The sequence below is a fragment of the Lygodium microphyllum genome, chromosome 20 (genome assembly GCF_053477565.2).
Source record: "Lygodium microphyllum isolate KBCC chromosome 20, Lygodium_microphyllum_v1.1.10, whole genome shotgun sequence".
NCBI classification, from domain to species: domain Eukaryota; kingdom Viridiplantae; phylum Streptophyta; class Polypodiopsida; order Schizaeales; family Lygodiaceae; genus Lygodium; species Lygodium microphyllum.
The window spans coordinates 130,316,574-130,331,704 of record NC_141154.1 but is presented as its reverse complement, the minus strand read 5'-3'; the positions used below and the strand labels follow the sequence as shown (position 1 = coordinate 130,331,704).

The 15,131-nt window shown below is 43.7% G+C and overlaps 1 protein-coding gene across 1 annotated transcript; it reads right to left on the bottom strand.

Moving 5' to 3' along the window:
- Positions 1 to 12,507: 12,507 nt before the first annotated feature.
- On the bottom strand, positions 12,508 to 14,887 carry LOC148019392 (flavanone 3-dioxygenase 2-like). Its single transcript, XM_087661038.1, has 4 exons — positions 14,419 to 14,887; positions 14,037 to 14,269; positions 13,553 to 13,880; positions 12,508 to 13,066 (listed from the first exon to the last, which is right to left on the bottom strand). Exons 1-4 carry the CDS (start codon positions 14,749 to 14,751, stop codon positions 12,794 to 12,796), a joined length of 1,167 nt encoding a protein of 388 aa, XP_087517164.1. The 5' UTR covers positions 14,752 to 14,887; the 3' UTR covers positions 12,508 to 12,793.
- Positions 14,888 to 15,131: the final 244 nt, after the last annotated feature.

Below are 15,131 nucleotides of genomic sequence, written 5' to 3'. Positions count from 1 at the left end.
AGGGGATAAGAGATCAAGGCTGGAAGGGGGTTTTGAGGGGACAGAGGGTTGCGTCCACCTCATCAGAAGTGGCTGAAGAACGGCTATCAGAAATAGCATCATAAGAAGTACAGTGCCGCGCCAATGAGGGAAATGATCAAGTGTCCGTAATTGTCAAGATCCCCAAGGAGGGAAGTACTTCTTCAGGTGATATCCATTGATCAGAAAGGGATCATCAGAGGCATCAACGGTCTGTACTTGGACAGAGCCATTAGGGTTGACTGCAAGTACCTTATAGGGGCCCATCCACCGCTGTTGGAGCTTGCCAGGAAACTTGCCAAAGCGTGAATCATAGGCTAAGACCAAATCACCTTCTTTGAACTCCTTGTGCTTGATGAAACTGTCATGGTAAGCCTTGCGTCGGGCTTGCGTGGCTTCCATGCACTGTAGAGCCATCCGACGAATTTCGTCCAAACATTCCAAGTGCAGGAGACGGCGTTGCAGTGAATCGTCATCCCCCAAACGCTCTTTGATCGCCACTCTCAAAGAGGGTAGTTCCAGTTCAACAAGAAAAACTGCTTCTGTACCATACACCAACTGGAAAGATGTCTGTCCCGTTGCTGCTTTATGGGAGGTTCTATACGCCCAGAGGGCCTCTGTAAGTCGATCGTCCCAATCACGACGATGTGCGGCAATCGTTCTTGTCAGAATCGAGCAAAGGATGCGATTGGTGACTTCGACTTGGCCGTTGGCTCTGGGGTAATAAGGAGTGGACTTGCGATGGCGGATCTTATACAACTCTGTCAACTCTTCCATGACTTTGTTAAGGAAATGAGTGCCTCTGTCACTTACCAGCTCTAAGGGACTGCCAAAACGGGTGATGATATTCTCATACATGAACAGGGCCACGCTGTTACCATCGTCCCGCTTTAGGGCTTTAGCTTCACACCACTTTGTAACATAATCCGTACATACGAGGATGTATCGGTTCTGTTTCCTTCTGGTAGGAGGGTCGATTGGACCTACGAAGTCAATGCCCCACTTCTCAAACGGCTTTAAGGGAAGGATAGGTTGCAGTGGCATGGCACTTGTCTTCGTGGGCTTCCCCATTCTTTGACAAGCATCACATCTTTTACAGTAATCATAGGCATCCTTATGAATGGTAGGCCACCAATAACCTGCTAGCAGAGCCTTCCTAGCTGTAGCTTCTCCTGCAAAGTGACCTCCACATGGCTCGTCGTGGCAAGCCTTCAAAACAATCCCAATCTCATCTCCTGCAACACATCTTCTGAGCACTTCATCTTTGCCTTTCTTGTACAGTGCACCGCCTAGCAGGGTATAGGGGACTGATTCTAGCATGAGCTTCTTCCTTTCCCGACTAGAAATACCAGGAGGGTACTGTTGGGTTGCCAGCAGATTGGCAATGTCTGCATACCACGGAGTTACAGTTTCTACCAAGAATAGGGAAGCATCAGGGAGGTCTAGATCATCCTGCTCCTCGTCTGCAGTTTGTGGGATACGCGACAGATGATCAGCCAGAACATGGGAACGACCAGGCTTAGTAATCACCTCAAAGTCGAACTCCTGGAATAAAAGGAGCCATCTCATCATTCGTCCTTTCACATCTGCTTTGTTCATCAAGAAGGACAGGGCCTCATGATCCACATAAAATTTAAAGTGGGTAGATAGGAGGTAATGGCGGAACTTCTCCAGGGCAAACACCATTGCCAAGCACTCCAGCTCTGTCACTGTATAGTTCCGTTCCCTATCAGTGACTTTTCGGCTTGCATAATAGATCGGTTGATCCAACTTCGAGGAGCCCTTTTGGCAGAGGACTGCGCCTAAGCCTTCAATTGATGCATCAGTGTGTACGTGGAACTCTTTCGTCCAATCAGGAGGTTGCAGAATGGGTGCCTCTATCAGACACTGCTTCAGAGTGTGGAAGGCTTTGTCACATAACAGGGACCCTCTGAGGCAACCTCCTTGCATAAGCTCCTGAGGAAAGATGCAGCTCTGAATGCACCCACCAACCTCAGAGCTGCAATCTTTTCGATCTTTGCAGGGTCTGTTGATATCCCTTGTGCAGAGATAATGTGGCCCAACAGCACTCCAGAAGAGACCCCAAAGATGCATTTGTCAGGGTTGAGGGAAATCCCATACTCCCGGCATCGGTCAAAGCATTGTTCCAGATGTCCCCAGTGTTCACTGATCAAACTATAGACACAGAAGTCATCCAAATATACTTCAATGAAGTCGTGCAGATGATTTTGAAATGCAGCCATCATGACTCGTTGGAAAGTAGCAGGGGCATTGCAGAGCCCAAATGGCATCACTCGGTAAGCGTAGGTCCCCCATTCTGTGGTGAAAGTTGTTTTGGATTGGTCTTCTTCTGCGATTTGGACTTGGTTGTATCCACTGAATCCATCCAAAAGGGAATAAAGCTCATGTCCTACCACTGTGTCCAACAGTTGGTCTGTGAAAGGGATAGGAAAATGATCCTTCTTTGTCTTGGAATTAAGCTTTCGGAAATCCACACATATGCGCAATTTGCCATTCTTCTTGGGTACAACCACGATGGGTGAAACCCATTCACTGTTTGCCACTGGATAGATGAACTCGGCTTCTAGAAGCTTCAACAGCTCCGCTTTCACCAATGTGGAATAATTCGGGTTCATTCGCCTCTGTCGTTGCCGTACTGGCTTGGCATCAGGCTCTAAGTCAATATGATGTTGACATATTGTGGGATCAATCCCCTTTAGGTCTTTATAAGACCATGCAAACACGTCCAAATTTTCTTTCAACAAGTTGTACAAGGTTAACAACTCCTCTTCTGGGAGACTGCTACCCACCTTCAAGTGGCGTTCAGTGCCTTCTGCATCCACAAAGGTTAACTGCCTTTCACCTTCTACTTCACGAATGAAGGTCCCACGGACTGCTTCTGGATACAGATCCGACTCCTTCAAGGGAGTGGTGTCCTCTTCTGATGTCCCACTAGAACCAACTTCTTCTTTTGGTGGAGACTTAGGTTGCTCCTTAAGACGTTGGAATGGGATAAGAGCTGTTTCGGGTTTGGTTTCAAGATTAATTACCTCGTGGCTTGAAGACTCATCTTCTGATGATGACACATCCAGGAACGTCACATAACAGGGACCCTCTGATGCTTGTTGGGTTGGTGGGATTGGTGCTTGTTGGCACGATGCATCATCATCATCTTCCTTCGGCAAGGATGGGTTAGGATGGCATGAGCCACTACTAAAAGATGGCTTGTTCTTCTTAATCCATTTCTTATAAAGGTTTTGCATATGAGAAGATCCATTTACCAAACCAAATGGTACCATTGCCATTCTGTCCCATAGCATGAGCTCGTCGGCTTCTGATGCTTCTGGAACTTCTTCCTCAAATGTATCCTCTTCAAGTGGGATAGATTCTTCTGGCTCACTTTCATAATCTTCTTCGTTCATATCATATCCATCCTCTTCTGTCTCTGTCTCTGCTTCTGCTTCTGTTCCTGTCTCTATTTCTGTAGGAGCTCTGTAACAGAAGAATAGATTCTCTGTTTCCCCTCCTGCCTCTGTCTCTGGCTCTGCTTCTGTTGTGGCCATGTAACAGGGAGAGCAGTACATCCATGCTTCTATCTCACTATCAGAAGTGATTTCAGAAGTCATGCCTGGTTCAGGCAGGAAGTATTCACCCATTGATAATGGCTTTGCATCCTTTGGAAGTCGGCTTACTGTATCCACTGTTAAGGAATGTGCCATTGTTTTCTTAGGAAGGATTTGTTTGACAGCATCTTCGTCTGCTGATGTTCCATCCGTAACCTCATTAGGAGAATCAGAAGATAATTCCAAGGAGGTGGATCCATGTCCTTTTTGAGAACCATACAGTTTCAGCACCACTTTGTTGGGTCCTCTGCCCAAGGTCAAGGTTCCTTTAAACCAATCCGTCCTTGCTCGGGCTTCAAAAAGCCATGGTCTACCCAGTAACAGAGGGTAGGATGTACCATAAGAGTTTGGCTTCACCACCAGATAGGTTAGCCAATAATCTTTTCCAGCCACAGTAGTCTTCACATATGGAAGAATGCCCAAAGGCTTGATTCTACTCTGATCCGCCAATCTGATGAGCCATTGGGTTGGTTGCACACCTTGTAGGCCTAGATCCTTCATCGTCACATCCGTCATAATGTTCACTGATGAACCTCCATCAATCAGTGCATTTGCAATGAAGCAGCCTTCTATCCACACGCCAGTCTTTGGAGTACCCGGATCTAGAAAAGCATTAGCCACATCCACTTCTTTTACAGGCTCTGGAGCCCTGTTGGACTTGGTTGCTGTTGAGGGAGCAATTCTTAAACCTCGTCTTCTTGTCAGTATACTTTTGAACCTTTTCCGGCAACTGGGGGACAACATCAATAATTGTCGGAATGTGAGGTTTGGTTTAAAGGTATCTAGATCTCTAACTAGATCGTATTCCTTAATAGGATCCACTGGCTTTTCTAATCGGTTAGGGAATGGGGCAACACCCATTTTCATTTTCCCTCTTTCTTCCAACAGAGGGATTACATGAGCTTCTTCTGCCACTTGTGGCACTTCCTCCTCTTCTGTATCCTGGACCTCTGGTCCTGTCTCTGTAACTGTCTCTGTAACTCTCTGTGGCACTGTAGGGCTCTGTACGGCACTGTTAGGCTTTGTTTTGTTCTGTTCTTCTGGTGGAAGATTGAACTTCACTGTTCTGGCAGGAGGGTTATTTTCTTTCTGGATAGGTGGGTCCTTCTGCTTTGCACGCGTGATGGCAGCAACTTCCAATTCTACCAAATTGGAGGTAGGCTCTTGGACCTTGGACGGACTATCAGTAGCACTGTTTTTCACTGGGGCTGGGCTTGGACAGTCTTTTGCAGTGTGGCCTTCTCCTTTGCATCGACTGCATAAGGGCTTATAATCCACTGTCCTTCGAGGATTTGGACAATTTGGTGAGATGTGTCCCTTTTCCCCGCATCTGTAACACTCCACTTCTGATCTCTGACCACCGCCAGACTGTCTTCCTCTGTAACTTTGAGAGGGAAATCTTCTGGGTCCGAAATTAGGACCAAACTCTCTAGGCTTGGGTCCAATATCTTGTGTTGTCATTTTGGATTCTAGCAAGTTAAATCTTGCGTCTTCTTCCTTTCTTCTCCTGTCATGCATCTCCTTCAGAGAGCAAATGTCCTCTGTATGGTTCTTCCGCAAACAGTAGGAACAGAAGGCTCCAGGGATGGTTGGTTTCCGTGTACATTCAGTGGCTAAATGGCCTGCTTGATGACACTTACCACACCAAGTATTTGACCGCATCACATCTCTTCCTGCTCCTGCAACGTTGGATATGCTAGCGGTGTTCACTTTCAGCGTCTGTAGTTGCTCTGTAATCACATCCATCAACTCCTTTTTGATGTTTGCAACTGAGTTGGATAAATAATCCTTCAAGCTTTCTCCTCCGGACGTACTGGTAGGAGGGTTTTGAGGAGTCTCTGTAATCACTGCATAAACTAGTTGGGCTGGGACAGAGGGGTCTCTGTTCTGGTTCTGATTTAGAGCTCATGTTTGAACTGTTGGCTGTTGACTCCAGTTGATAGGGTTCCACTGTTGCTGCTGATTTTGCATTGAGGAAATTGGTTGAGACCATGGTTGTTGTGGTGGAACCACCATTTGAGGCATGGATTGTGGCCACTGTGGATTTGGTGCACTGTACTGTGAGACCGGGGGCATCTGTTGGTAGGAGTAGGGAACAGTCCCTGGGACTGCATTTGGTGGGTACATCATTCCTGGCACCAGAGGAGATAGGACTCCTCTTCCTGAATTCATCGCCAATCGAGCTTCCACTTCATCGTACAGTCTTGCACCTTCTGTTGCAGCTTGCAGGGTGGCTGGTCTTTGTAGCTCTACAAACTTACGGACTTCTGGTTGTAATCCTCTGAGAAACACTCCCTTCTGAATGCCATCATCTAGATTATGGTTAGTCCATCTCTTCAGGATGGATTCCATTTGTGAGACATAGGCTTCCACTCTTTCTCCAGAGGACTGACTTAGGTTCATAAATTCCTCTCTCATCCGCTCTTCAAAACCTTCACGCCTGAATTTAGTGAGGAAGGCCAACTTCAGGTCGTCCCATGTGCCAAAAGTTCCTGCTGCTTGTCTCTCATACCACTGAAACGCCGCGCCCTTAAAAGTGGCGGGGAATATTGCTAACCAATGCTTAGGGGTTCTGGCATTGTTAGCCACACATGCTACCATAAACTCTGCTACATGAAGATCAGGGTCTTCATTGTACTCTCCCTTAAAAACTGGCAATGGGACTACATTCGCTGGTCTGTCATCAATATTTCCAGGACGGATCTGGCTTGGAAGTGGACCTCCAGCAGGAGGAGGAAGGGCTTGATGTGCCATTGGGACTTCTGTAAAGAGTTCCGCAAGGGCGTCCAAGGCAGCTTCTGCTGCGAGCTCGTTCTCGGCTCTGATTCTTGCTTTCTCTCTTCTCACGTACCTCTGGACTCGTTCTAACGCTTGCCTCTTTATTGCGTCATTCATCAGGGGGTTGACTCCACTATGTTGTTAGTGCTCCACAGAGGATTAACAGAAGGCTTCAGTCTCTGGAGGACTCTCTTGCCAACATTTCTTCTACTTCTTTCCTCTCAACGTCCCTAAATTCTGCTTTCATGCCACTGCACAGAGGAAGGTATTCGGTTCTGAAGGTGTCAAAACACATACGTCTGAGCATTGTGGTAGTGCCATCATCATAGTAATGCCAGCTTCTGATGGTTTCAACAGTGTATGTTGTGAAAAGCACTCTGTCTACCAACTTCCAGTGGGTTGCTAATTGAACAAACAGAAGATTATCAGTACACCAAGCATCCCATGTATCTTGCTGTTGAGCGTCCACGAACAAATTCCAACTCTTTTCCTTCTTGTCTTTGTGAACCTCTACAGACCAAGACTCCTGAAGCTTCTTCACAATCTCCCACTTGATGTTGTCTGGAAACTTCTCAATGAATGCCAAATCTTCCATGGATGGTCATTCTCTCTGTTTCTGCTCTTCAGTTTGTTCCCAAACAGTTTGCCACCAAGATGCAAGTTTCTGCTGCTTCAATAGGAAGAGGAAACTGTCCACCACATAGAGCATGCATCATGATGGTGATGTGTTTCCGCCATTGTGGGATGAACTTCTTATGGAAAGTGGCTTTGATTATGAGGAATTCCAATTCTTCAGTAGAAGAAGGAACTTTACAAACATCCATTGAATTCTTCTCTTCTTGGCAATGCCAATTCCTTCATTTTCAGCCTCTTTTGGTGCTTGTTGATGGCAAGATTCCCCGGCTGCGCACCAAAAACATGGAGCCCCGAGAGGAACACCAAGGAAAAGGGAATTCTCTTGCAAGAAAATCTATCTTGTAACATCAACAAGCTTTTTTATCATGTTTCATATTGTCACAATGAAGAAAAGAACACCAGGCACAACAAATCTTCATGCAGCATCATGTAAATCTCCCACGGTTTTTAATAGAATCAACCATATTCTTCAACATCCTCACAAAATCCATCAATAGAACAAAGAAAGCAAAGAAGTACACCATCTTTGAATGGAAATACATCACATAGTATTCATCTTCAATATCTTCATAGTCTTCTCTCTCAATCTCTCATATACAATCACTCTGTTTCAATAGAATTGGCTATCTCTGACTCTCTCTCACACACTCCATCAATAATACATCATATCCTTACTACAATCTCTCAAAAATTACTCTCAATAATCACTCTTAGGTCGTGGATACCCCTCCCAAGAGGTATGTCTGATATGAAAGGTTACCAGAGCCACTACAGTGTCTCTTCACGGCTCACTACTGTCACTTCACTCTAGTCTTCACTTGAGTCTTCAGCAGCTACTTCTTCCACTTCTTTCAGCTCTTTTGCACTTGTATTCACCTCTTTCCAAGACTAGAAAACTTTCCCAAAATCACACATACATTCCACAGAACACTTACAGAACAGTCTACAGAACAGTACCAGAACAGTTACAGTACAGTACCAGAACAGAAACAGAACAGAAACAGAAGACCTACAGAAGACCTACAGAAGGTTATCAAAACCTCATAACTCATTCTCAAACCATTCCAAACTCTCACAAACCATTCAATAAGCTTTCACAATATCTCATTCTTCATCAATCAATACTCCATCCCTCCTTACAGAAGACAATCAGAACAAAAACAGACCAAAACAGAACAAAACAGAAGGTATACAGAACCTATCAAAACCTATCAGAACATCACAAAACCATCAACAAACATCATGAACTTCCAAAACACAATCAATATCATCTAAAACACTCTCAATCCACTTCCAAATCAATCAATCATCCCATAAAATCAACCATTCAGCTCTCAAAAACAACAAAAATTAGCCAAAAAACAAGTCATTTCAACACTCAACATCCAGACTCAATTGTTGTGGCCTACACTATTTCATGATGCAGCTAAGTTTGTGAAGCACTATGATGAGTGCCAACAAATCAAAGTCCCTATTCGTAAGGAAAAAATGGAGTTGACCATGCCAACCATTTGAGAAATGAAAATTTGACTTTATTGGTCCAATCAGTCTTGAGGCACAATACTCACAAGCCAAGTACATCATTATTGCCACAGACTATCTCACCAAGTGGGCAAAAGCTCAAGCAACTCAAAAAAACAATCCTCAAACCATGGCCAAGTTCCTTTGGAAGCAAGTAATCTTATGATTTGGTTGTCCCATAGACTTGTTTAGTGACCAAGGCACACACTTCATCAATGAAGTGATTGTTCACTTGCTATCCACCTTCTTGATAATCCACAGGAACTCATAATCATATTACCCTCAAGCCAATGGTTAAGCTGAATCCACAAACAAGATCATGTGAGTGTCCTAATGAAGATAGTCTTTGCTTCATGCAGTGATTGGGATAACAAGCTCATGGTGGCTTTATGGGCATATAGGATGGCATACAAAATAGCCATTAAAGACAAACCCCATTCAAATTGACCTATAGAACCAAAGATATTCTTCCAATAGAGTTATTTGTTCCAAGCTTGAGAATAGAAATCCAAGAGAGATGGGAGGGCCAAGAATCATGGACAAATCAGTTGGTAGAGTTGGAACACTTATCTGAGACTCGTGTCATTGCAATCCATGCACTAATCTGTGAGAAGACATGAAGAAAAAGTTGGTTTGACAAACACGTCAAACAATGAGACTTCGAGCAAGGAGACCTAGTCTTGCTATACTCTTTCAAGGGACACAAGTAACAAATGAAAATCAAGGGATTGGGATCTTTCAAGCTTTGCAATATCAATATACTCAAGGAGATGATTGTAAATAGATTTTGCAAAGGGGTGAAGCCAATCTTGAGGAGATGCCAGCTAGTGGGATTAGTTTGGTAAAGGTACTTCCAATTAATGAGAATGCCACTTCTAATTACGTGAGAGTAGGTACTAGCTATGTTGACAAGAAAATTGTGGATGCCAATACCTAGGTAAGTTCTTTTCAATAATCTGATGCTCACTTTGAGGAGCCTATGGGTTTAAGAGAATGTGCAAATGAAAATCGAAAGAGACTACTAAGATCAATAGAAAACCAAGGGAGAGAATGGTTCGAAAATAAAAAAGAGCTGTAGTAAAATTTTGTTAGTTTGACTTAGTGAATGTGCTACATGAAGTAAAGTTGGATGTTGATATGCTACAATTAAAGTGGTTGTCACCGAATGTTCACAAGGAATTCAATAAAATTCTATGAATAGGATTTAGTTGGTAGGTGTTAATTTAGTGGGCAATGAATGCTGTGAACATGTGGGAAAGCATTGCCCTAGGGTGCAAGCTTATGTGGATGTCATTTTGATTAAAAGTGCATTGGTAGATGCACATTCATCCATAAATATAATGAGCATGGATTTATTAGAGAGGCTAGGTCTACCTATTCATGAGGATGTCACTATGATTCTAAAAACGGCTAATTATAGTCTAAGACAACCAAAAAGACTATTATCCCAAGTGCATACGATAGTAGCTCACATTGAGTGCATTCTACACATCCTTATGATTCGATTTGCTACAGGGCCAAGAAATCATTTCATTGTTTATTGGACGATCATGGATCTTACACTCTAATTGTTTAGTTATCATTCCATATAGTTGGTTCAAAGAAGATGATTGTAGATGCTTACTCGAAGCATCCATTAAAGCAAAGGGCATCTCTCTCTCTCTCTCTCTCTCTCTCTCTCTCTCTCTCTCTCTCTCTCTCTCTCTCTCTCTCTCTCTCTCTCTCTCTCTCTCTCTCTCTCTCTCTCATATGTGGCATGGTAGAGTAGGCTTGCCAATTGGTATGCACCGTGAATTTGGCATATGCATGTCATAAGGCAATCATATCCTATCATTTAGTATATATGTATGTGTGTATGCATTTACATACATGTGCATGAAAGAAGGGACCCTCCGATTGACATGTATTGTGAATTCGACATATGCATGTCATGAGGACTAATAAGACTATCCCCTACTATTACTCATTGTGTGTATGTATGTATGCTTTGGGCACATGTGCATGGTCAGGGATATATTAGTGAGATTGACATACATTATGCATGTCATGAAGCGATTCTCTCTTGTCATACATTACTTGTACGTGTTGTATATATGTTGTCTTGTCACTTGTAAGTTGTTGAGTGGATTGGAATTGTGTCGCATATTGAACATATACCTGTCATGATACCTAGACTATCCCATGATATGTGTATGTAGGGCCAAAATGTACTTGTCAAATAGGCACTTAGAAATGAATTTGGAAAGTGGGTGTCTTTTAACAAGTATGTCTCAATTGACTTGGCATTGTGTCCTAATCCATCATAGAGGTATCATTTTGATTGTTACACCCTCCTTTCTTCCTTGGGCATGAATGGGCACTTGGTCATGAATTCAATTAGATAGTGTTCTAAATGGGCTAAGTATAAATAAACACAATGATGGGATTTTGGTTATGTGTTTAGCTAAATAATGTCCTACTATATTGTAAATTGTTTAATATTTATTGATGTGATGGTCACTTAGTTGTGTAGTCAACTATAAATATACATTAATTGTATGATAATATTTGATGGGATGGACCTTTCGACATACATTTGGCCTAAAAATGTCATGATTTATGGGCTGTTTTATTTCAAAAAATTTAACATTTTTGTGTTTTCAACCGAATAATGAACTCATATAATTGTACTTTTTAATTAAAGAATATATAGACCTCTAAAATAACTTAAATTGAAATCATGGAATTGTATTATTTAATATAACATTATATGCAATTGTTAATTAACTTAAACTATTTCATATGGGATGAAGGTCGTGCATAGTGCCAGCTTCAAATTTACATGCAAACATCTTAGTTTGGATTTCACTAGAGGTAATATCCCTGGGTTGGGTATTATAGATTGGGGCCTAATGTTCATTACAATCATGGTGAGGCCACCTCTTAATTGGAATGTTGTGAACCCTAATACAGAGTATCATGTCATTGAAGAGTACCAATGAAGAGAGAAGTGTTCCATCTCTTTATTAGGACTCAAACAAAGTATTAAAACCATTGATTTATCTAATTACAATCTCTTCAAACCAAGTTGTAAGCTCTACAAATGCCAAGACCATTTGGAAACCTTTTTTATTTGTAGATGCCTTAAGATCAACCTCATAACATGATGATTGGATCTAGCTAGAAGTTCTATTCCATGTGACAAAGGAAAATTGTACCAAAATTTTCAACTTGTGACAAAATTCCCAAATTGGTCTTATAAACCTAGCATACATGTGATGTTGACATGTGACACCTATTATTCGTTTGCCAAATTTTCCTCATTCCTAAGCCAACCTACTTCTAGCAGTGATTCATTGTTAAACTAGCATCTAGAGATGAAACCAAAAAACACGAGGTGGTGGTAATGCATCCATGACATGGTCTCTTAGTGCATCCATGATCTCTCAATCAATTACTAATTTGGATAGGTCAATATCTTGTGTCTCCTCCCATAATGAGTTTGAGTGAGGGGCATAGTGCTAGATGGAGTAGAGTATAGTTATGCAAGCACAATTCTATCATTATATGTGGTTACCCCACAACTTGAGTACTACAATAACCTTGAAGATGATTCATTTGAATTATGGAGGGAACTAATGTACGCTTATAGAATTGTCATTCTATACCTACTCATTAAATTGCAAAAGCTGTCAAAAAATTATACAAGTTTTTACAATCATCTAGAACAACCTAGCTCACATGGTATTGCAATTTGCAAAAGGTTCATAAGTTACATCTTATCAACAAGACTACCTCAAATCCATGGGTTTCGTAATGTAGGAATGAGTTTTATATGCTACATAATCTTCCTATTTCCCTTCTTTTACCATAGGAAATGACTAGATCTCATCAATTTCCAAGAAGACCAAGCAATAGGACACAAAAGCAATGCAACCATTATTGAGTTAGGTTTAGTCAAGTTGAAAGTGCTTCAAAATCTATTCAATGAAAAAATTCCAATTAGATAGTACAATGGAACATTCATGTAAGAAATCCAAACATAGAAAAGAAAGAAATGGCTTGGACATACATTATTCTTTATCTAATAGAGATCAAGACTACGTCTTGTGTGGAGTCTTTTGGTGTTGTATTTGGTGAGCTTGTTAACTTGGTGTAATTAACAAACTGTTAGTGTCAATGTTTTTCCATAGTTCAAGAGGGAGTAGAGATGGAGACTTTTTCCATAGAAGTTATACTCATTTTTTGGACGATGGTGCCTTATAGTTGCCTCCCGCATAGTTAAGGGTGGTTTTGTAGAGGGGGAGGTTGTTACTATAGTAATCACGGAGAAATTCACCAAAGATGACTTCTCGGAAGACAGGTGGGTTCTTATCATTGCAAAGGGCAGGAAGGGGGGCGATTTTGGCATCCTCACGAGGTCCAAAGAAGGCCGCGAGAGAGGTGCGGGGACGACCTTGATTGGCAATGACACGATGCTCGACGCTCTTGTACTTGGCATTGGTAAGGATCTGAACAAACCAAGACATAAGAAGTTTTAAATAACGTTCGATTGTGAGGTTTGACATTGTAAATTACGACAATATCATGAGCTTTTGCACGGGAGGGACTGCATACCTAGCTAGATGAGCTTGGTGGGCAAGGGGGTTGCTAGACTATGGGTGGGGTCCAATAGCCCCTTGCCCCCAACCATACCTAGCTAGGTATATGGTGCTTGCGTTGGGGGTCAAGGGTCCCTTCCTCCCACCGACTACAAACCTAGCTAGGTATGCGCTGTCTCATGAGCAAAAGCTCATGACGTTGAAGACTACAAGCAACAAGAAGGAAAAGACCCCTTTTTCTTTTTTCGCACACGAGATGTTGTCAAAAACTTCTTGAGCATCAGTTCGATATCATGAGTAGATCAATAGGCAATTAGTAAAAGAGCCTAATTAACCGTGGAGTCATTGAAAATGTGTGGTTTGACTATGAATGTGGGCAACAGGAGTTATAATTACTTCAATTTGATCGGCGACGTTGATGATGAATGCGTTAGGGACAGGGTCGGCCACCACCCACTTGTCGCCTTTGCGAATCTGCAGGCCCGGGACCTCGTCGGGGAGCAAGATGGTGAAGGAGCTGACGTCCGAGTGCGCGCTGAGAGCGAAAACGAGGCTCGGGTCCGGGCACGGCGGGTAGAAGTTGATGGCCAGCACCAGCCTCTCGAGGCCGGGTAAGGCATAGCTGCGGACGTACTCCCGGCTCAGCCCCAGGCTCTCGAATATGGCCTCGTATAGCACTCGCGCCAGCTTGTCAAGGCTCGTCTGGTACTCCAGCAGCTCCTCCCTGTTGCAGTATATAAGTCATGTGCCATTAAAGACTGTGATCATGAATTAGACGATTCGAATTATATAATCAGCAACGAAGTATCAGTGGCGATTTCGATTAGTACTATATACTCATGGACGAATTGTCAGTGGCGATTAATCCGATATGCTCTACCTCAAGACGAGAGGCGCGTTCTGGAAGCCGTCGCAGATGCCGGGGCGCCTGCGGATGACCAGGGTGTCCTTCCAGTCCTGGGCGGCGCCCGCGGCGTTGTTGAAGCCGGTAGAGAAGGTGACGCCGCTGTCGGCGTTATGGGACGGCAGGACTTTCTTCTCGCCGGCTGGCAGCTCGTAGAATCTCCGCACGGCCGCCTGGATCTTGCCGATATCCACCCCATGATTCACCACCTGCAAACCATAGCAATGATAATGATAGCTATCATCATCATAATATTCATAATCGAAAGCCCCCGCCAATCGCAGTACTTCACAACGCATCCCTCACTCAGTCGTCGACGACTCCAAAATGAAGTGTCCGCGGACTATAATTAACCTACCTGGAAAAAGCCCCACTCCTCGCACGCCCCGCCTATCTCGCGCACCACCTCCGCTCGGTTCTTCTGATCCCCTGATCCGTCGACGTTGTCGCCGTCGACGACCAGCAGCGCCGACACATCAAGCACCGGCATGCGCTCCGCAGTCGTCACGTCCCCCAGCGACGGACGCTCGCCCTCCGGCCGGATGTACTTCTCCGGCACGTGCGCCAGGCCGTCATCCAGCATCTCCTTCACGCCCTTCACGTGGTCGCGGAAGCTCCCGCCCATCTGCACCGAATTGGGAGGCACCACGGCCGCAACAGAGACGTCGGCGGCAGATGCGCCCGGAGCCATTTTGGCCCACTAATTATCCGCACTGAGAAGCTCGGAGTTAGATTTCAGATGAGAGCGCTGCCTGCTTGGCCTTCTGCAACAGCTTCTTATCCAAATTCAGTTGTATATTCTGCAGGATAACGATTGAGCTAGACGACGTGTTTATATATATCTCTCGCCCTCTTTTATGACAACCCCCGGCCACGCCAAACGCACCCGTAGCGTGGATTCCGTTCCAATGACCCATAGCCTACCAAAAATTTAGTTGTGCTCTTTGCTCAAGCCACCGGCGCGAGATGCACACTTTTCATTTCACATTCACGAGGAATTTAGACATACATATCTATCGATTTCTCTTTATCTTCTTCAGAAAGTATAACTCAAATTATGTATCTTTTAGA